The sequence below is a fragment of the Apaloderma vittatum genome, unplaced genomic scaffold (assembly GCF_000703405.1).
Source record: "Apaloderma vittatum isolate BGI_N311 unplaced genomic scaffold, ASM70340v1 scaffold12786, whole genome shotgun sequence".
Lineage (NCBI taxonomy): Eukaryota > Metazoa > Chordata > Aves > Trogoniformes > Trogonidae > Apaloderma > Apaloderma vittatum.
In genome coordinates this window covers 35,540-59,638 of record NW_009720117.1, presented here as the reverse complement: position 1 = coordinate 59,638, position 24,099 = coordinate 35,540, and the positions used below count along the sequence as shown (strand labels likewise).

Here is a 24,099-nt window from a genome sequence, read left to right as displayed (position 1 = left end):
TTCCTGAAAATGTGAACTCACGATGCTTTAACTATGCAGAAGCAGTGGAAAATGGTCAGAACTTGTTTGTCTGAAAGCAATTTAAAGAAAATTCAGCTATTTTAATTGTACATTTCACTGCACATTTAATCTGTGCATCACACATATATAGCAAACAACTATTTCTATTTTTTATGAAAGCTTTGGTCTAGTTACTGGAGAACACACACTTTCATTACTCACATCAGTATCATGTTCATGAGTTTATTTCAGTGCTGTTTTCTCATGTAAGGCAAAGATGTTCCTTTGTCCATTCTCTATTCTGTGTATACAATTAATGCATGCAAAGGTATGAGAGGGTTTTTTTAATTTATTTTTTTCTCGGATTTACAATAAAAAATGCACTTCAGCCACAAAATTTGTATTTGCCTTGTGTTCAGCACAGAGAGGGCAAAGATATTTTTTGTTTTGATTCATGGCTGTAGTGGCTTGTGATTATATCTGATCTCTTCTGTTTTCTGATAGCTCTTCGTTTACATGTACAGAGAAGCAAACTGAAATGGTGTTTATAATTGAATATGCATTTATTTCTAGTCACAAACACTGGGAGGGTAAGTTGTTGTAGCCTGAAAACAGTCATGTAAGGAATCTGGTGGAAGTAGATCTTGATTTGACTATTGGGAAGTTTACTCTTGTTTTAAGAGTATTTTTTTACTCTTTATAAGAAGCAGGGAGAAAGGCATCAGGGAGAAAGAACAGTTCAAAATAAACTATTTCAGTAAACACTTAAGGGTTTTTAAAAGACAACACACTGATAACTAACTTCTAAAATTCTGTCCCCGGACTCCAGACAGCTTGTGGACTGGCTTTGACAAACAGGCTATGGCCTGCTGTTGATAAAGATCAAGGAAGTCTGATTCCTCTGGGGTAGGATGTTTTTCTGAGGGAGGGACATAGAAGGTAGAAGGAAACCAGAGAGGAACTGGCATTTTCTCTTGCATTGACTTCCACATGTGAGTGGAGACACAGGCAAGTAAAGTGGATGTTCTATAAGCTGGGATTAGGATATTTCTGTGCACTCATGAGCATGTTATTGCCGTAAGATATTAGTTCAGAGGGTGTCAGCTGTTCCATGTTATTTCCCAATGCACGTATCTTTAAGCTTGTGCAAACAAGAGGTAGCTTAGCCATGTGATGTAGGACCTCAGATCCCATCGGGAATTACCAAGGCTGATGTACTTATTTTATCTCGGGGTCACCTATTCTTCTGACCATATTCCAAAAAATGTGACACTGTGGGATTCTCGAGAGAAGTAAAAGGCACAAGGTCCAAAAATAAAGTTGATACCCATTGAGAGATGACACATAAAAGTGAGGACACAGATTCTACTTTGGTATCCATGGCAGGGACAACATGGGGCTTGGGGATCAAAGGACGAGTCACAGAAGATGCATTCTGTACAAAGACCTGAGGATAGCCACCTGCATTTTAAAAAATGAAATAGTAAATTTCAACACCCTTTTTTTTCTGAGGTTCTTGACTTGAAATCTCACAAGTATTCAGTTTTCTGAAATGTGTGGGAAATTTTCCCCTAAAAAGCCTGAAGTATATCTGACCAATCACCTAAAAACCTTGTATCACTTGCCACTCCCAGGCATCATGGTTAACATGTTCTCTCTGCTTGGGTCAGCTTTTTCATAGAGGGTTCAGAATATCTCAATCTGTTTCCATTCGCAGAGTTTTGCACTTTTTTCCAGTGGAGATACCAAAATAGTAAATTAAAGCCTAGTATGAGTAATCCTGTCTTTCCCTTAGTTATTTTTGACAGCCTCTAAGCAACATACATACTATTGCTCTGGGATATCCAGAGCAGTCCAACCCAGATCGCTTTATTTATGTGCAGCAAACAAAAATAAGCTACTTTTTAGCTTAAATCAAAAGCTTAAATAAAAGTCATTAGTCATCACTGTACCTTTGACTGAGAGGAAGGCCAAGGGACCATTTTCTATATGCTACTTTCCAAACCAAACTATGAATACAAGGCAACATATAACAGAATGTTCACAAAATACAGTGTGCTGTACAGCAAATGACCCTGGCATCAAGTAGCACTAGTATGAAGCAGTATTAAAAGAATACAACCACTCTAATAACTACATAAATTCTCTTAAAGATATGACACAGAAGTAAATGGCCATTTCAGGTGCTGCAATTATCAAGGAATATGCAATCAAAAGAAAAGGGAATAAGATAAGTGAGTCTCTGCCCTTTTTGCCTTTGCCAACTGTCCTCTTCAAAAAAACCCACTGCTGCCTGTAATCTTGTGACTGACATTTATGCTAGTATTTGCTGGTACCAGAGCAGTCTGACTGCAGTGGAGTTACTTCATTTGAGGTTATTCTTTCACACAATTCGCATGTATGTTTTTTCCCTCTTTTTGAAAGAGCACTGGAAAATGCTAAAGGCTCATTATGGCTAATGCCTCACAATGCTTATGCTCCTCAAAAACTTTGACTAATGTGGAGGAAGCCAAATTGACTTCTTCACACGTATTAAAAAAACCTTCATGTTGCTAGAGAAAGGTGAGCTGGAAAAAGCTCTTTTCATATGTCCCAGGACCTGTTCTGCATGCCAAAACACCACCTTTTGATACTAATGCCATATAATGCAGAACAGGCACCAATATTCCTTTCATTGGGGTGGAGTATCATGGATACAATGCGAAAGGTCACTGCTAATGGGAGATGCACAGAAAGTAGACTGCCGATCTGAAGTAGCAGTAGTCAGCAGCTATGAACACATTTGCTTCTACAAGCAACCTCCAGAAGTTTAAAACTCTTGAGGAGATCATTTAAATTCCTTTTAATTTACAATGCTGATGCATGGGAATGAATTCGGCAGGGAACATAATTCCACCTTTATATCACAGTATCTTAGTGATTCTAATGCAGTATGTTCTTCAAAGTTACGTAGAAGCTAAATATCTAAATTCTGTGTCTGTGCACCTTCAAATGGAAGCTATAGATTTCAGCTGGGAACTTAGGTTACTTGTCAGCATGCTACTTCACTGATGTCTTCTCTAATGCTTCTGATGCATTTGTGAAAAAGTCACGTATGTCTTTGGTAAAATGATGGTCTCAAACAGGAACCTAAGAATTTTCTCTAGCAATCTAATTGAGGAAAACTTTGTATTTGGGTGACTGCTTCCAAGGAGGTCTCTTTAGAGCTACGGAAGAAAACTTGAACACTGCCAAAATCAAAAAATAAAAAAGCTTCATTCACATTAATTCATTTGTGCCTGTCTTGCTTCTTAGGTGAGACAAATCTTAGTTCAGAAGACCTGCTCCGAATCTATAGATTTGATTCTAAAGGCATCAAGACACATATATGATGTGAAAAGTGTGGTCATATGTGCCACAAAAATTCTACCTGCCTTGGTGTAAATTTGACTGATACATGTATTTTACAGAGGTTATGTTGCACAGGGATATATTATACTGCCAAACATTTATTGATGTAAAAAAAAAGTCATATTGATCATGGATATGAACCAAATAAAACCTGAGTTCAACACAGGTAATTATTGCTACTGCAAAAACTTACTGATTTAGGCAATCATTGAAAAAAATAAACCACTCTGAAACTTATCCAATCAATCATAGTCAAGAAAAGGTACTATCATAATTCAGGCAAATTAGTTGTTCATATACTGGATTAATAACTGCATCTAAAAAATAATAATAAACAATAAAAATAACTTGTAACTCCTTCTGGTGTTCCTTTCTTAAAGAAGAAATGTTTTTAGTTTCATATGAACTGACTGGGACTGGCAAGATGCAATTCCAAAAGCTTTAGTCATTTTAATCCAATTTAGAGAAAAATGTAAAACAAATTTTAAGTAATTTTGACTAATGGAATGATGGGGGAAATCATAACTGTTCACAGATATTCTGTAGCCAGGAAATGAAGCCAAATTGGCCAGCTAAACTGTTCATTGTGAGCTTTTCACTTACTGTTAGTGTGTTCTGAATTAAAAGAGGAAAGCCTTCCACATCTGAGTCATATACCAAACTGATGTCAAGCATTAATTTTAAACATTTAATTTAATGAAAACTTTCAGCTCATATTTAACAAAACATATTTTGTTTCACTGAAACTCATTCTGTAACAAACTCTTTCTTCACAGAAACAATTTAATTTTCAGAATTTAATTCATTTTCAGGGTTTCACTTTTTTGTATCCAAAACCAATATAAAATGCTTTTTCCTGCTGTAATAGGCTGCAATTAAGAAACATTAAAAAGAGCAATTACTATGTCAATCTGACAAAGTTCTCTTTTATTTCAGTCAACTTTGATTCAATCTTTTGACTGAAATTGTTCATTAGTCTCTATGCTCCTGCTCTTCTTTTCTTAATTTTTTCCTTTAATGACAAGGAAGGTTACAGAGCAGAGTTACTGGACAAACCACTCATTGCTAAGGCATTTCTGGTGCTTGCACTACAGCACAGTCAAGTATTTAAGCGTGTAAGCGTGACATTTCTTTGCTGCATCTGAATGCAAAAGGATGGGGGCCTGTTTCAAGGAAGTGGAGAGCACACCACATAGCTGGGTAACCATGACAATGAGACAGCAGGAAGAAGAAATGTTTGCCTAAACAGCATCCAGTCACATAACCCCAGCGTAACACCGCTCTAGTTAAACAATATGCCAGAGGGCTAAGAAGGGCTTACTGAGTGTTGCACAGTAAATAAAATGCCCCATCCCTAGGTGTAGACATGCAGGGACCTTTCTGTCTCCTAAATACATGCCCATGGGATCACCTGGGCCTGGCAAACATGTATTTGTGCACTTGAAACTGTTATACTTGGCCACAGCTGGCGGCAGATTATCAATATAACATCATATTGCTACTAAAATCACTGACATTCTATCCCAGCTGAGTATATCAACTTCTCCAAAATCCCACTGTCAGGCTTACCTATGAAAATGATGCAAACCAGAAAGTTAGCTAAACAAAGTAATACAGGAACAGGCTGCCCAGGGAAGTCATTAAGTCACCATCCCTGGGAGGTATTTAGAAGACATAAATGTGGTGCTTAGGAACATGGTTTAATGGCAGCCTTGACAGTGATAGGTTAATGGTTGGACTTGGTAATCTTAAAGGTCTTAAACGATTCTATGATTTTATGATTCTATGTCTTGGTATTGCAAAACATCTAAGGGCCAGTGTTACTTTACAAATGTTTATGGAGAAGTCACATTTGAGATGTGGCTTTTGCTCCATAACCCTTAGAAAGTCAGTTACGTGTTTCTTTTCCTGCCTACAAGTTATATTTGACTCTAAGAGTTCAGCAAGGGCTGCATCCTGCACAGTTCCTCTATGTCTATGTGTACAGTGCTGGGAAGCTGCATTACTCTAGGGCACAAGAGCGCCTCAGGGGTGCAGCTCCTTTGTTAAATCCCTGAGGTGGAGATGGAGCACATCAGGCACATAGTCCTACATTTTACACCATGCCACAAGCCTGTGGCCCTTCCTCTTGCTCGAATTCACTTCTTAGAGAACCCACAAAGAAAGCCACTCGCCCACTCTTGGATATCTTTTGCAGTCATTCCTAGTCCTTCTCTACCATAAGACCTGGAAGAAGAATGCTCCCTTGCTCAGCTTGTCTCCCATTATTCTGTAGCTGCCCTTGGGCAGATTAGTCCTTTATTGTTTGATCAGTTTGGCAGCTGGATTTAAACAATCTTCAGAAAGCTGTGCTACATCTAATACAGTCTGACTTCACTCCTCTTGAACCCCACAAGTTTTTAGCAAATGAGTCTCCTGCTTTATCAGCTACATAAGTGGTATTTAATATAATTAAAATGCTAAACTGATGAATCTTTTTACTGAGGGCAGATTATAGCTGGATGCATGAAAAGGGTAGGCAGCAGGAAGGATGTACAGAAACCAACAGACAAGGGAGCTCGGGACCACAGAACCCCTGAGATGCCCAGTGTAGGGGATATTAAAAAGTGGGTAGGAGGCAATGAGCAATAAACATCCTGGGCTGCTGTGTGTTTTAAACCTCTGTCTCCCTTTCTGTCTCCATTAGCTGACTTCCGTGGGATGACTTGGTAGGCATTTAAGGAAATGAACTACACTATTTTTTAATGTGTAGTACAGTAATCAACAACATCAAATGAACTTGGCATCAAGCTGGATCACCCAGTTACAGTGGTAGGAGAAATTAAATAGTCTTAATTAGAGGGAGAATATGGAACTCCTTCTGCCTGGGATGTACCTCCTCTGAGTTGACAAAAGTCTCCATCATTTGGCTTATGAAGAGCCAAGTTGATAGGAAAGCTGAAGGGAGAAAAGGAGCATTTACCATTATGTGCCAACCCAGACAAGGGAAGAGGTGAGTTTGAGACTGACTTCTAAAGAACAGCGAAAGTTTAATGATTTTTTTTTATCCCAGCCACTATTAATACATATGACGGTCCCTCTACCTAGACCAGAGACAGTACTTTTTGCTCTTATTTCACTATGAGATCAGGTAAGTAATATACACAAGGGATTTTTTCAGAGTTAAAAAAGATTTTTTCAGTTTCCAGAAACCAAAGCAACCTTCTGCTACAGTAGTCTTCCCACTAGCTATGCAGCTACCTGTCCATATTCCATGTTAAAACTTTATCCACAACATTTTTTTCTCTATTTTATTGACATTTGATATAAACCAGACTGCACTCTGCATTCAACTCATTTCCCACTGAGCCTGTGTAAGAGGTCAAAATGCAAAAATGCTGAAGGTAGGTCCCTTGTATTACTTGGAAGTTGCTTTCCTGCATTCTCTGATACATTTGGAAAGGGCCAGGAGAAATACCCGAGTTCCAGCCCTGATTCAGTTCTGTACTGTGTGATTTGAATCCATCCCAGCTTTTACGACAGAACTACAGAATATGAAATATCATATTGCAAGCAGTGGAGAACAATTAGTTACATTTAATAGGGTTTATGTGCCAACTTTTGACAAATAAAGCATGTTTGCACATACTCTTTGTTAAAAAAATGCATTTCCTTCTGTACGTACACTTGCCATTTTTCTATACTAAACAGTTAATGGAATTCCAAACTACTAAACAAAATCCTGTGAACATTTTGGACTGTAAACTCTTATTTCCATTATATGTCTCCACAATGCCTAAACCAGACTAGTCCTGATTTTTGAACAGAATCATCTAAGAATTTCTATTATTTAGAAGAAATAATATAATTATTTCATTAATTTAAAAATAAAAATGTTCTTTAATTTACCTGATTCCCTCGTAAAACATAAGGAACAAATGTGGCAATAGATTTCCATAAAATACCAGTATGATAAAAGCGTGCTATTGAGGAAATCACCCCAAAGTGAGCTAGAATTACAGATTAAGAAATTACACAATGTCCACCTGAACTCAAAAGTTCAGATCACAGAATCATAGACTGGCCTAGGCTGGAAGGGACCTTAGAGATCATTTAATCCAACCTCCCTGTCATGGGCAGGGACGCCTCTCAACTAGATCAGGCAACACATGGGGAAACTGAGCGGGGATGTTTCTTTAAACCTCTTGAATCTAAGCAACTACGTTATTTCAAATAGTAGCTGCACTATGCAAAATGTCTCAGAGAAGAAGATGCCAAAATGGACTGAAAAATCATAGACTTCCCAATAAAAACATTCTTTTTGGTCAACATTATTTGCTAAACTCTACCTTAACATATTGGTCAATTTGCTCAACCCACAATTGCATTTTTCAGCTAATCTATTAATTACCTCTCCAATTTCTCTCAGCTTTTCTTACATGCTCTGTCTCTCTACTTTCCTTTAATAGACAATGGCGTATTTTTCTCCCATATTTAGAAATGCAACCTCTCTTCAAATGATGAGGGACTGGAAAACTCTGCACAAGGAAGAGAGGATGTGACAGCTGCATGATCCCTGAAGATGCTTTAAAGGGCATCCTACAGATAATCCAATGCTTTTACCACAAAGATGTAATGTTACAGCTAGAGGCAACAATGAACTGTAGATATGAGAAATTGTGGACCAGTCAAATCAAGGAGAGCAAAGAGAAAAAAATCAAAGGAGAAAAACCTGAGCTGACCAGTCTTTTCTTGTTTCCTATACAACTCAGAGGAAGGAATATGGGCACACTGAATTTCTCCACTTCAACCTTTTCCAGGCTTTACCTATAAGCAAGGGGAGCTGAGAAGGCATCACCATCAGTCCATCAATGTGCTCCCTTTTGCACTCAGAAGACGTAAATCTTAGAGAGCAGTCTTCACCAAGGGCTGTACGGGAAAGCTACAGAAGCAGCTTCACTGGTCAGTTTAAGTGTATGATCCTTTGTGCAGATTTAAAGGGAAAGTTACTTCAGCTTTAGGGAAGCAGAGTCTAGCCCAGAAATCTCCCAGTGCAATTCATTAGATAAATATTATCAATTACAGTTGAATTAAATGCAAAACATATATTTCACCATTTTAGGATGAAGAGTATTTCCTAAAACATCAATAAAGGTGAAAAAGGAATGGCCTGGTTGGTTTGCTAGACCATGTGAGTTAATTTCCAGTCACCACTTATTTTAAGAAAGAATCTGCAACATCTTAAAAATCCTAACATCCTAAATCAAGCATCCTAAATCCTAACATCCTAAAAACCAAACATCCTAAAAATCCTAAAAAACATCCTCTGTTTCTTATATTTTCTTCTCATAAAAAAGGGGAAAAGGAAAAATGCAAAAACTCAGAGCTAGGCTATTCAGTTTGAAGATCAGCTGAATATTTCATTTTGTCTGTAGCACTAATTATACACTTGATTATTATACAAATATTGTTTCATATTTCTTCTACAGCCAAACTTCTAAATTTAGAATTAACCTTTATTTCACGATGCAGTTTCAATAATAAACATAATGATCAAGTCTAGGTCTACATTACAGTATTAAAATGCCCCTTTTAAGCACATGGTGGAATCGCTGTTACTGCTGTGCTATGGCTTAGCTAGTCTGCCTGTAAAAATGAACATTTATTTTTTTTGTGGCTTGAACTAAAACGACTGATTTTGATGTGTGCTCACCCTTAACTATTAACATTGTGTGCAATGGCAGCTTAAATGTTTTATTTTCAAATAAACAGGCAAAAGGACTGTTATTTCTATAAATACTAACAGGATCATGCCCAAGCACTGGGATTTTTTAGCCTGGAGCTAGAGGAAACCACACGTTTTCTGTTTATTTTTGTGGGTTTTACTATTTTAAGTATCATCAAGCCCTGGACTGAAGAAATTCTGACATTTCTGGTTACGTAGAAGGAAAAAAGTCCCAACAGTTTCTAAGCAAGTTAGGTAAACTTACACTAAGCCACCGAGTGACAGAAAAGTATTCTCTGTGACAACAATATAAGCAATGTCTCCTCTCAGGTGTCCATTACCAAGTCTCTTGCAATGGAGCTCAGAAGAAATGCACAGGAAGATGGGGAAATGCCTGATGGAGGGCCTGGTTCTACTCGCACGCATCCAAATCTAGTTACATGCATGGTGCCATTAAGTGTGAAGCTGCAGGGATATTTGAGAACTGTCCCTGTTTCCTTAACAGAGAACAGATGTTGACAGTGATTTCAGATCCTTTTCTCTGTTCTCTCTTCCCTTGACCTCAGTTTTAACACACTCACAGAGGACAAAATGCCAAAGTTCTTGTGCTGCTTTTGGAACAGTAAAATCTGAGCATCGGTTGCACAGGTTTAAACCTGTGCCCTAGTAAATGTTGTTCTTGCTTTCCTTTGCAGCTGGCTACTTACATTCTGGAGGGGCAAAAATGGACAATTGTCTGGGGTTTTTTGAGCAATACCACTGCATCTTTTGCTTGGTTTCACTCAGTAATAACCAGTAGATTAAGTGCAGGTAATAAAGTACTGGCTGAGAATTTTAACTTACTTTTTGAATAGACAAATTCAGACACCATTAGATGCCTGAAGTTTTACAAGGCTATCAGACTATACTTTGAAAGTGAAGGCTTTTTGCAGCCCAGAATTGCTCCTCTAAATCTCTGGTCAGTTTGAACCAGTTTGACCTTTGTATCTCATTTCTTTCCAGCAATAAAACCCTCTAATAAATGGAGAGAAAAATGAAATAGGTAAATACAGAAAAATCAGGGAAGCAGAAAGCTAATTAACTCAATCGCGATCACTATGCCAGTATTGCCTTAACTTAAAGGTATTGATTAAATAACTGAATATTTACATCTTGTACTGGAACTGCTGAAGGCAAATGATGCATTGCAAAGCAAACAGAAGCTGACCTTTGCACGTTTTCCCATCAGGCTGCAGGGTAAATCCAACTGGGCAACTGCATCGTACCCCTGTCGCGGTATCCTTGCAAGTCCGATCACAGCCTCCATTATTGACAGCACATGTTTCTGCAGAATGAAAGAGAACGAGAGAGAGAGAGAGGGAGAAAGGGAGTGTAATGAAATGTTCTGGGGGAGGGGAGAGGCACTGACTCTTCCAGGCAATATTACAACATTATGAAAGCAATCTAAGTTTAGACAAGCCAACTCAAGCAAGCTCTCAAGGTTATCAAGGCCCATATATCGGTTTTGACTGGTAAATCATTTCCACAAGTCATGATTTCTTTCTTCCCGCAAACTGGTGTATTTATTTATTATATTTAGTTAGTGCTTTTGAACTGTCTTAGACAATAGGATGGGTTATTACATACGAAACAAGTTTAAAAAGAAAAAAAAGTGATTGCCTTTAAAAGCAGAACCAAACATTCAGTCTGTTTCATATCAGTCAATGTCTAACTGAGGCTTTTTAAGGTTCATTTTTTTAAGCGATGTTGTAGGCAGAATGAACTTTAAAAAGCAGTAGAAAGCAAAGCAGAGTGCTAGACTTGGAACTGAGAATTTAAAATCCTTAGTTAAGAAAGAGTTAATGGAAAATGAACTACATATATCACTTTGACAAGAATCTACATGCCCAATCTGTTCTTACTGAACTACAAGCAAAAGGCATCTGGGTTTTGTCCACTTAAAGCTTTTTGCAAATTGAAAGGAGTTTGGAGTGGGTGGGAGGGCATAATTGAGGTCACTGAACCCATTCCAAGCTGTGTCATTGAAATTTCCCAGTGCTTGTAGTATGTAGAAGGGTGGCTGGGCAAACACAGGCAAGAGAAAGCTGCAATACTTTCTGAGCTTTTACAATAGTGGGCAATGACTATGAGGTACCACTACATAAAAAAAAATAAATCTTCAGCTTCATTACAGAAAAAACAAAAACCCCTCCCTCATTGCCATTATTTTCTGTTACTCGTGTGTGCACATGCGCACACCATACACATACATACACACATACCCACACAGACATCCATAAAATAGGTAAAAGGCAAGTGAAATGATTAACTTCCCTCTGATCCAGAGAATAGAGTGGATGTAAGGATGCCAATTTAGCACGTCAGTTTGAACTGTGCATTTATCTGAAAAGTATTTACTTCACAGAGCAAGTCCTTTTAACAGTATCTTTTTCAGTTGCTCTGCCTTTGATTAAATTAAAATATCCCCCTTCCCCCCAAGACTGCCATTATTCTACTCAGCTCACCTCATTCTGGCTTTCCCTAAAGAGGCTTTGTCATTACTTACTCAGATTTACAGACTCCTATTGCTGAATATTCACAGCTTGTGTCACAATTGTACCCAGTGGACAGGGTCTGACAATATGCTATAGGATATGCAAATCGGGAATTTCCTTAGAACAGTACGTTGATCAAAAATTATTTACATAGAACAGAAAAGGCTTTATCCTGCAATTGACTAGTACTAAAAGATTTTTATTTTAAAGTAGCCTCTGCTAATGCCCTCACGGTGAACTTAGATTGGCCTTTTGGAGGGACTTCACTGCTTCAGAATAAGAGAAAAATAGTGTAACTGGTTATTTTTTTTTCTTTTGCACTGGCACAGACCTCTGCATCAGCTGTGGAATAAGCTGCTGGCACTTAGGAACAAACTGAAAGCAAAGGGTTGGGGTACAAATGTATTAACAGCATGGAACAGAACTCTGCTGTCCATATGTATTTACACATGCTCTGCTTGAGAGATTTTAAATTTTTTATGCCATAAACAGTAGAGAAACCAATCAGTATACAAATAGATTTGCATATAACTGCCAGCAAGCACAGTTAACAAATTCATTGGCATGTTTTCTGGTACAGCTTTCTGAAAATGGAGCTGAGTTTGCAACTCCTTATTTTCAGGTGGAGTTCCTGCTTAAATTAGGTGCCACTTGCAGGACCTGAACTGAACTGCTTAAGTAATATAGTTCTGATTTTCACTCCTAGGCAGGACTATTTCATAGATTTAGAGGCTGACACTGCTGCTTCAGGAATTCTTCTGTAAATGACAATGCTGGCATTTCCATTTCTATGTGAACCTCTGTGTGTGTCTTTATAGGTGAACATTAAATAATTTTATATTTCAGAGAAAGGAAAAAATTCAGGTAATCTACAATTTTTTTACTTGGGTAAAGTTTAACGGTAGAATAATTTGCCAGGAGTAAAGAAAAAAGAATTAAGGCTAAAAATCAGGAAAAAGTGCTGAAGATGTACATTTCGCATGGCACTGTAAAGAGCAGTAAATCTTATGTTAGCAGATTAACTTTGGCATACGGAGAGTCCTTTATTGCAGTTCATCAACACAAGATGAACACAAGCAGTAATATTTCTGCTTTCTGGATGACATCCAGTGAAAATGAATAGACACAACATTTTTTTTTTCCCATGGCATGGATGACTGGATCTATAGGTTAAGGGTCATTCAGTGAACAAGAGTTATTTCTACGTATAAATAGAGGGAATCAAGCCAGCTTTTCTTATTTTCACTGAGATTTAATAAAACAAACCAAAAAGGATAAATAACCTTCAACTTTCCTGGTGACTCAGACTTTAATACATGACGAATTCTAACAGAATGAAGATCCAATTGAGCAAGAGGACATCTGACAGTACCTCTAACATTTCGGATAATCAGAGGGATGTATTGATGAAATCTCTTAAACTCAAGGTCATGAGAAAACATCGGTAAAAGAAAGCAATCGTGAATAGCACAATGTGGGGAAGAGGTATTATGAGCTACATCAAAGAGAATAACTGAGGCCTATATACAACATAAACTGAAGTGTATCACCACTTGTGTTTCTATTAGAAATTACTTCAGTTCATTCTTCACCTCACTCCTATCAAAGTTTAGTACATATTTAAAATGCAAATATAAGTTCTAGATCTCAAATAAAGAGCAGAAGCAAATTATTTACTTCCAAGCTATCTCACTGGAGAAGCTACACTTATGTGGAAGAGAAGGAACAGATGTTCAAAATTTAGATGAGATCTTCATGGTGATATTGATCCTACAGACCATCTTCCACTGTTTTTTCTTCTCTGTGAAAGGGAACCTCATCATATTTATTACTTCCCCTCCCCCGACTTTTTGGTCTATTTCTGATTTTTTTGTTCTGATGAGGGAGCAGAAAAAGAACTGGAAGACACATATGAAGCAATCTGCAATGTCATTTAAGTGACATTTAGATTCCTTTCAAATTATGGTAAAGCTCATCATTTGGAACTATTAGACTTGACTGTTTTTTTGAAGTGATGTTCACGGCCAGACTTACATCCTTATTGAGTTCCCACCAGAAAACTCATAGAGAAACAGGTATCTAAAGAAAAGAATATCTATTTACATGAGGTAGTCTAGGAGAGCTCATCATGTTTCTCTACTGCAAACTCCTAAATATAGAACAATCTGTCTTATATCTGATCCCCGGATCTATAGACAAGAATGAACCAATGTCATTATCAACATGCTATACCTATGGTTTACTCAATTGGGATATTCACTCTTCTAACAATAGTACACTACACTATGAGATATGCACTGGTATTAAAATATCCTATTAAAAAACACGAGCTGTCAGTCCTTCAGCACTGGATCAGGACTGTTGACTAAGTTACCAGGCGAAGTTACATGGGTATTCAGTCATTTAATATGTCACTTCAGTATCTGCAAGCGTTTAACAGTAAAAGATCAGTTCTCCAGATTCTAGTTCTGAAGTTTTTGAACTAAAGCAGAATCTCTGCCAGGTGGCAATAGAGCCTGGTCACTTTCTTAGAAAGATGACTGACAACAGACAGGGTTTATTTTATTTGGCTTTGAACACTACTAAATGCCTGGAATTCTGAACATGCGTCATGGTTTGGGAACATTTCTGAAAACCTAAATTTCAACTTCTTTTATGAAACAGATAAACATAACCATTCAAAATGTAAGCTTCTAATAAAATCTGGGTTTTGGAAGTGGCCGACTATTCCATAAAGCCATTGAAAAATTGCCTCAAAGGCAGGTGTTTCCAAAATCTTCCTCCATTTTTTTGACTATATTTTAGCTCTATGATCAAAAGAATATGATGCGATTTTACGGGTATTGCTCAGAATCACGCAAATCTTGGCATCTTTATTATTCACTTTGGCAGTGTGAGTCAATTTGAACTACAATCCAAAACACTATTTTAGGAATTGATACATGTTGAAAAGCAGAACTAACATCTACAGGTCTATGGGACTAGAAGGGATACATCCGAAGATCATAGAGTGTAAGTAGCACTGTTTTTAATGATACCAGTACTACAGAAATTCCCATCCATAGTACTGAAATCAGAAGCAAGACTTCACACTCCACACTCTCAGTTTAATTTTTGCCCTGATAATGTTTATGCCCCTGCAAATGCAACTTTTTAAAGGGATATGAGAAATTCATCTTAAATCCAGGACATACTCTTAAATTCCTTTCAGTTAGCATAATATGCAATAGCAGGATTAATACAAGAAAGTATTATATAACAGGCTGGTGTCCCTGTTTTGTCTTAACCAAGGTAAATCATTTTTGATTGGTTCTAATTATGTTCTAATTAAAATATCAAGCCCAAAAACTCTGGAATGTGTGCACATATATGCAACTATATGCAAAACTCTGCTTTCCCAGTCTCAGTCAGTCTTCTAAAACATTTCATATACTGTTCACTGTGATAAAAATTTGCATAAAATAATTTTTCAAATTATTATCTTAAAAAAGATTTAAAATCTCTAAAGAATAGCTAAACCAAAATAAGCTTATTTTGGTCATAGGCAAGAAATTAATTTCAGAGGGAAGCAAGCACCCTCTCTGCACTGTAAAGGTATAATCCTGCCCATGACACAAGAAGGCTGAGCCAGGTGCCATTCACAAAGAGCTCACAGGAAAAGATGTTGAATCTAACTTGGGCACAAATGCCATGTAGCAATCACCGTGCTGTTGTGCAGGCCACCAAGATACCAAAGTAGTGTACTTCTACTGTGTTGACCTCTGCTGCTGTATCCTGAGTAAGATAAAAGACAGAGGAGTGCTATGTGGACCTCTGCATGAAGGAGGATGATTTTCATTTCATGCTACACCCAGAATGTATAAAAAGTATAGAAATATTGCACTAGTGATCAACTAGATCCCTTCGTCTGATCAATACACAGCTGTGTCACTAAGAGCTTTTAAGCCACAAGTCATGAAAGCAAAAGCAAGACACCCAGCATCAAGGTGTTTTCTCTGGAGACAGAGAGAAGTGATTCTCTGATCTTTTTTGTTGCTCAGCATGGCAGTCTGCAGTTGACAGGATCCAGAGAGCCCTATTTGTTTTCCAGCTCTTGATCATAACACAATGACTGGAAAGAGCAGAGAACAAGTGTAAATGAAAGAGTTGTTTTCAGTACTGTGTGTATAAATATGTAAAGAAGCCTTAACAGAAGACCAAAGTTGGCCAGCTGTAGTGGAAACAACAAGAAATCATATAGAACCTCAAGTGCAAATGGAGAGGGAAGCCTCTTACGTTATCACCTATATTCAAAGAAGTCTTAAAGCAGCTGCAGTCTTGATCATCCATCTCTTAGGAAAAGAATGAGAGGGACAGTTAATGACATCTTCTTCCACACAAAAAGTTGTTCTCAGAAGAAATGAAATGAAAAAATTATGTATAGCTAATGATTACTGTCTCCTTTGAATCAGAAAGGAAGGTTAGACTGACCCCCTTTCTTGAGGACTTGTGTAGAGGAGTAGGATTTTTTGCAGCAACAGGTAGGCAATAAAAGATTAGGTTTGGCCACATTTGTAAGTTTTTGACGTCAAACTCCAAAGACAGTGAAATCTCTACACTGCAAAATGTGCAGTGCATGCTCCCTGTTTTCATTAATTAGAGATTAGTAACTGGTTTAAAGCTAATTGCTGTTGGAAATGTGAAGAGGCAGGTTTGTGCTGAATCTCAAATTTAAAAGGCCATTGAGGTGCTTAATGCTATCCAGAGACGCAAATCTGGGCAATGTCTGATTGTAGGAGAAAAGCGAGAAGAAGAGAGAGCAGTGGCCCAAAACAAGGATGTTTTCTAAGTTTGCCAAATTTTTCTGTAAACCATTTAGGGTAACAAGGAAAGCAGTAAGTACAGCTGAAAGGAAGACATGAAAGAAGAAAAATGCTTGTTTTCCCTACGTAGTTACTATGATTGGCCAAATGATATCACTGACCATAGGGCAAGTTAAAACAAACTAGCAATTCAACTGCCTTTCATTTGGAATTCATTTGCAGGAGCCTAAAGCTCACTGGGGTCAGCAGAAAGAGGGTGGTTGGGCTTTGCTCCCCAAATCTGCACCACATTAGAGAAGCTTATTTTGAGCCAATTTTTATGCCAACCAAAGAGCAATTCATCGTGGAGCAGTCTGGAGCTGTGAATCTAGAGTACCTACCAGGTCCTATCAAGTAGGACATAGTCCAGGCAAAGTTATGAGTAACAATACTCAAATCGTATCTACTTCTACATTTGGTCTGAATTTTGCACACAATCTGAAGACAGTATCTTATGCTCAGGATAACCATCTTAAACTCAGGGCTCAGACACATGAATCTTGATGTAACTGAAAACCTAAAGTTGCAAGTAGAATGGTGGTTTTAGAGCACCTGCTGTTTTAGGCAGTGGAACAATGAGGTATATGGGTTACTTCTTTCTTAATGAGGTGCCTGTGAAGTAATACTGACTGTTAATTGGAGCAGCAAAAATGGTTAAACTACTAACAATATCTGTTCCTCAGCAGATGTGCTGTAACTAAAGCTGTAAAGCTGTGTCTGAACCAAGAGATAACCTCTTTACCTATCCTAAATACATAAAAATGTGTTGATTTGTCTGTATTTAATTCACAGTGAAAGACAAACTGACTCTCCAGGCTATGTGTACAAGACAGAAGACGTATATTTGAAAAAGTGAGGAAAGATTAAGGATGTCTTTGAAAGAAAGACAAATACCTGGCCATCTTTATGAACACTGAAAAACTGAAAAATGCCCCATTAATGTTCACCACTTTGATAGCTATCACAAGAGCTACCATTCTCTCCTTATTTGCCTTACATTCTGCATCGATTCCCAACAGATTTTACAGCACACCTCAGTAGAAATGAAACTGCAGAGCCAGTCCTAGAAAGTGTACACAGGATATCGGTGAGTTCTATCTTAAATTTAAATTAGATTTATTTTTTAAAGCAAGATTTGAAATGAAACTGATGGGAATTAGGTGATTAAGAGGGAAAAAAGTATACAATTGTTTTAAATTCAAGATGGTCTATTCTTAATCCATTAATTGACATAATCTGTAACGATTCTTTGCATCACTGTAGCATTTTGAAGCCCTCATAAGGACTAGCACCAGGACTTTGGTTTGCCAGCTACAGTTAAGCTACAGTTACAAAACAGTGATGATGGTAAGGTATTAGAGAAGTTCTAGGGGGCCAGATCCTGCTCAGATGAGTGGTACTGACTCCCTCACCTTAAAGAACGTTGAACTCATTCAGTTTAACACAGTAAAGTGTCTGGAATCAAATTAATCCATAACTTGTATCTCACGTCCTCTCATACCTGAAAATGCTCTTTGCTTTGTCTGTCTCAAATGTAGCTTGTGCTGACATCTCATCTGTTTCCTTCTTGTTGGTATCACAGCACAATCTCCACTAAATACAGCTCTTTCTGAATCCTAGGTAGACTGGGGTTTTGCACAGTACACTCCTCCTCTTAATATTTATGTTGTAAAGCAGAATCTTATAAAAATAATCATAACCACTAGTGGCATCATTGCTGTATGCAGGTGAACTGCATGACCACGTCTAACAACAGAGACTATCTAATTAGATTAAAAAAGCACTAAAAATCCCACTCAAATTCTGAAAGCCTGAAACTTGGAAGGAATTAAAATTTAACTCAGGAAAGGGATTTTTTTCTAAGTATTTAGTTGACTGTACAGATGAACTTGCCTTTAAGTAAGAGGGAATATGCAGTATGAGCAAGAAAGCAATCAGACAAGGAACACATCATAGGACTTCTGCTGCCATTCATAAAAACGATTTTACTGCAAGTGGCAGTACATGTGGTATGTGGCAGGAGATCAGGGTACAAGTAGGGACCCAAAGGACAGCAAGCACAGGGAGAAACTAAACACACAGCTAAAACATTTGAATTTTCAGTTAAGTGAGAACTGTGTTATTCTCATGCAAATTATGCTCTGTGATGCTGAAAGGAGAGAGAAAGAGCATTCAGAAGAGTATAATGAAAGAAACAAATAGCTGTGAACAGATGAAGGAGAAACTTAAAGAGCTTCATATTCAGGGAATGAAAAAGGTGAGACAGAAAGGGTAACTTGCAGGATGTGGAATTCTTCACTTCGTTATGCTTGTCTCCTCATTTCCTTGCAATTTCATGATTGGTAGAATTTTATCTGCATGAAAATAGGATGAGAATTTTCCACTGCCACATAAGGAATGTGTGAAGTAACAACTAGGTGAATCTTGTACTGAACCATGAATCCCACAGCTTTCATTTCAGAAAAGCCTGATTTCTCTTCAGGTAACACTACCTATTTAGGGAATGTCACTTGGTAGACTGGATCGGGTGTTTCATAAGATCTGGATGAGTCCAGTCTGGTTTCTTAAAAATAACACTACTAGTTGTGATTACATTGCTTTTCCTAAATAAAGAAGCTGCGCTCAAGGAAAACTGAAATACCCTGAACATTGCGACAGAGAATTATCTCCTGACCTTGGACAAATCCTTTCATTTAAAATGGAAAAGCAAAACAATGGAAGGTATTGGTAGGAATTCTGGATAAGGTCAGAGTCTTTATCAGCAGCAAAGAAATGAAGAAAAGGGATTTTTACAGGAAGCAGCACACCATTCACAAACTCAATGAATAAAAGTGACGATAACTCAGGATGAAAGGATCTGCCCCTGGGAGAGAGAGAATGCATGAATAACCTCAGGGATTCGTTCCCTCTGTTTTCTATGATTTCATATAGCAAAGTAGAACTGACAAAAAGAGTGAAAGTGAGGTCTTGCTTTCACAGTTAAAGATCCTCCTGGCAATATGCCTGTTAATAATGTTTTAAATGCTTTATTGATTAAATCACAAAAAGATTGTAATGCATACAGAGCAGCACACTTGGCTTTCTGACTCTGAGCATTTCTAAGTCAGATAAAAGCCATTCAGAGAGATAAAGACATATTTTAAGGAATTTGAACGAGTCCTAGGAGGCAGTACAACAAAGCTAGGAACTAAAGTACATACTGAAAGGGTGCTCTTGGCTTAAAGTGACCCTTGGTAGGTTCTAACTATAAGAGAAGTTAATTGTCTTGGAAGAACACTTCAAAACAAACACTAGCTTGTCCACCTCCCTGTTCTTTGAGACAGAAAAATGGGAGTAGGATCTCCTGGAAACTCTCAATCCATTTTGCAAGAGAACCAGAAAGAAAATCTGCAGAATACATTTTTAATTCACATTGGAATAAAGCAACCTAGGACTTTTGGTAATTTTCCAACGGAAAACACTCCTTATTCAAATGGCTTGGTAGTTAAGGTATTATATGCCTTGTTAGAAATCCAGGTTCCATTTTCTATTCTTCCACATTTATTGAAACTGAAGAATCCCAAGCTCTGATCAAGTTATGAGTTATCAATACCGGTCCCAAACGCAGAGTGCCTTCATGAGGCAATGAGTTAGTCTGACTTTACAGTCCAAATTTCTCTTGAACATGGGTGGTAAGTCACCATGAAAGGGTCTTCAGTATAATTTCCTCACATTTCTAATGAATGTTCTAACTAGACTTCTGTATACATTCTATCTCCCTACTTATATAAATCACTCCAGGCAAAAGCACTGTGAAAACCAGTCTTCCCACAAAACTTACTTCCCAAAAAAATAATACAGGCTTTTGCCAGAAAACTCGTATCAGATTAAAAGATTTTTTTAGGTAAAGAATATATTGCTTCAGTAAGTTCTACAGTTCTACAGCTCCTTCCTGAGTGGCACTGAGTCCTGAAATACAGAAAATGGTGGACTTCCATATGAACTATACAATCACTGCAATTCGAGACAAAAAGGTTTGAGAGGAGAGATCTTTGGATGACTGAAAGAATTAGCAAGGAAGGTTTCTGAATTGGTATGATACCATTTCGCACATGAGAGGAGAAAATCACTTTAATTATGAGACTCTGGTAATTCTAGTTAACTTTATGGATTCTATTTTCTTGTAATCAAGAAAGAGCTGTATGTCTTTAGTGAAAAGAAAACAGTGATTCAAAGAAGTTAAGTCCCAAAATTCCTAACAAAACACCAGACTGGAGGCAACAGCTTGGGTCAGGTAGGCACAGTGCATTTGAAAGTCCACAAGAACATAAGCCATAACACTCCATTGCTGTTCTGCCAAACTTAGAGTCCTCAGCAGAAAAGACTATAACCCTCAAATTTGCATAGGCAGAAGTAAAAATAAGACTGCATACTAGAGAAATTAGAAGGTTTTTATCTGTTAGTCATATGCATGTTCACAGATCCTTGCAAGTTAAGACTTGAGATTTTTTAGCCGTAAGACCACATATCAGTTCTTTCTGGCTCTGGAATCTGAAGAATTTCCAGGTGGACTAGCAGAAAGAAGTGGAAAAGGGTGGCTGACCATATGAAATAAACCTGAATAAGTGACTTTGCTTTCGCCTCTCGTGATTATCGATATGAAGTTCAAACACAGGGTATGTGCCCTCTGTCGTCCCTATTTCATGCAAGCTACTTGAAGGAGAATCTTGATGCATCAGAAACAGGGAATGTAGAGGACTGCTCTGCTAAGAGCTGCATAACACCCGGAAGCCTCTGTGAGGAGTAACTGTAGAAACAAGGATGGTGCTTCAGACGGCCTTTCTGCCTTGAACTCCTGGGGAGCATGTTCAGCTCACATCTGATGATTCTACCTCTGCTCATTAGCAATCAGGCCTGACACAGTTACCTGCAGTGATAATCTGGGGTAGAAACAGCTATAACTATGTACCTTCCAGCCACTGAAGCAATCAAGCAAGGGGTACTCTTAAAGGATTTGCTCCCAGATAAATACAAATCAAAGCATGCTTGGTGTCTAGGGTGAATAGGGTAGTCTAATCCTTAGATAATTGTGGTTTAGGAAGAATACCATATGGCTGATGATTAAACTCACGATGACTCAAGATCTATAAAGCTGTGTACTGCCTTAGGTTCAAATGAGTACACCTAATTTAAGAAAGATCAGCTCTAAAGTTGTAAAACTAGTTGACTACTTGATGTAACAGATGCTGAAATATTTGCCTTTGCTGCAAATGCAGTAAGCCATGATCATAACCTCAAATTGTGGTGTTTATTTGGGGTTTTTTGTTTGTTTGGTTTTTAATACGATGTAAGCAGAACATTAACATCCATTTTAGATACTGGGCTAAATGTCTCCTAAAGTCAAAACAGCTTTGGCCAGGATAGGATAAACACAGTTACCTCAGCTGATGTTTCTAGGTACCTTCAGGAGGCACAAGACTGTATGACAGAGCTGACCACCACACAGCAAAAGGAGTACTGGCATGTCATGCCAGTGGCCAAAGCAGGACCCATACTTATGATCTGCTGACCTGGCTCTGGTTATCTGCTGCAATGTTCGAGATCCTTAGAGCTGAACTGATAGTGTAAGCACAATTTCCAAGGCAGGCCCATGATAAGGCAAAAATAGAGATGATTCTGTCCCATGTATCTTGCAGTGATGGCATCTGCCATAAACTAATCTATGGGAGAAATGCCCAGATTGCAATTTCCACAGCTCACATCTCTAGTGATTGCTGTGGAGAGGAAATGGTCTTGGTGGACTGCACACTTGGTTCTCCAAGCAGGTAGCTTGATGGTCATTATAAACTGCTGGGAGGCTACTAAAAATGGAAAAGGAGCCATCTGCAAAAGTCGAATTATGCTTGTCATGATAAAGGAAAATAGAGAACTAGTGAAAATATAATATTAATTGCTGGTTATGTGCCATGAAGATAGATAGATCAAAGCCCTAACTACAAGCCACTCTTAGGAAACCACATCAGGATGGAATGTAATGGAACATATATCCCAGCCTGGCAAAGCTGGTCTTCGCTGGTGTGACTTTCCAAGTGAGCTGAAGTGCTTCCTACCCTACAGAAACAGTCTAGGCAGAGGTAAACCTCAGCAGTAACAATGTTCAGGACAGTTCCAAGGAACTTTACAGTTTACACAAGCAGTTCAATTGACAGTAAAATAATTTGGAGGGATCTTGAGAACCAGCTTCAAGGGAAGGGAATAGAATTACATTTCTGTATCTGAAATGCCCCACAAATACCCTTACTGATGACCCAAGAAGCCAGTGCCCAATGGCAAATCATTAAGGTGTCATGAAGCACAGTTAAGTTTAACACATCTTGTGAAGGAGTGAATAGAGATGGTATTACCGCCATCTGCACCATTACCCTGACATTAAACATGCAAGGGAAAATCCTGTGCTCCCTGAACTTCAAGGTGGACTCGAAGTCTTGTAACTCTTTCCTACACTGAAAAGAACTTTGGAAACCACTCTTCTTGAGACGAGAAAGAACTAACCTGTTATCTTCTAGGGCCAGAGGAAGAATATTGTATTGCCAAAGTGAGTTCTTACAACAGTGATCTCTGGAAAGAATGGAAAAGGTGGATTGAAGTTGAATGAGAGAAATGTAGCCTTTGCAGTTGTTCTGATGTCACTTGGGTTCAAGCTCAAATGAACTTCATCCATTTGACTACTAAAGAATACAGGGAGGGAAATGAAACATGCTGAGAAATGGATCAGGCCCACCTCTTCAAAAAGTGCTGATTGGAGCATAAGATCTAAGAAATGCCCTGGATTGAACATCATAGGTGTGTCGCTAAAGCATCTTAAGGATTCATGAAGCGCAGTAAGGCCTGTGATGATGACAATGTAGCAAGTGACTGCATTTTTAAGGACAATAGAAAAAAATATATCATAACATTTCTTCGTTCCAAGAATTGACTTAAAGAGTAGCCAAAGAGCAAAGCATTACTTTGATTAGGAAATGAGGACTTTGTGAGTCTGAAGACCAGATAGTTCTGCAGTTCTGGTTCCTCAAAAAGGAAACTGTCAGCTGCTTGTCACATCTTTGTAAGCAGTTGACTTATTTGTAATGAAGCAGCCCAATGACATAACTGATGTTATAAAACCTATTTTTGAGTCCACAACATCATGTTTAATGTAAAAGAATGCTGCAGGATATCAATAGATAATTGCTCTGTAAAAATCCTGTAACTTTTCCAAGCAAAAGACAGCAGTCAAGATGAAAGTAACGCTAAGCCAGTGAGATGTGATAATTTACAATATATATAATGATAAAGCACTGGACTACTGGATGATTCATCTTTACAGTTGGAGACTGTGGGGTCACTGAACTTACGAATTCTGCCGAGGGCTGCAATAGCAAAAAGAAATACGGAAACTGGATACATGAATAAAAGCAACTTCCATTGCTGAGATGTGACACTGGACAAAATATTTTGAGGATATGTAGTAGGACTGAATGGAAATTTTGTACTTCTAAAGTTGTGTGCTCACACTAGAATGGCTTTGATCCAGGTAGGCAGGGCACGATAGACTGAACAATATGTGAAATGCATTAGTACACTCCTCTAATCCAGTAGGGCAGTCTCATGC

The 24,099-nt window shown here is 38.1% G+C and overlaps 1 protein-coding gene across 1 annotated transcript in view; it reads right to left on the bottom strand.

The window, feature by feature from the left end:
- The window catches only part of LOC104275061 (signal peptide, CUB and EGF-like domain-containing protein 1), a gene marked incomplete at both ends in the record, with an annotated part of 51,505 nt that overhangs the window by 13,678 nt on the left and 13,728 nt on the right, over window positions 1–24,099 (bottom strand). Inside the window, one exon of the mRNA XM_009870904.1 lies at window positions 10,302–10,418. Coding sequence (XP_009869206.1) covers window positions 10,302–10,418 — 117 coding nt within the window. The remainder of the gene's footprint in view (window positions 1–10,301; window positions 10,419–24,099) is intronic.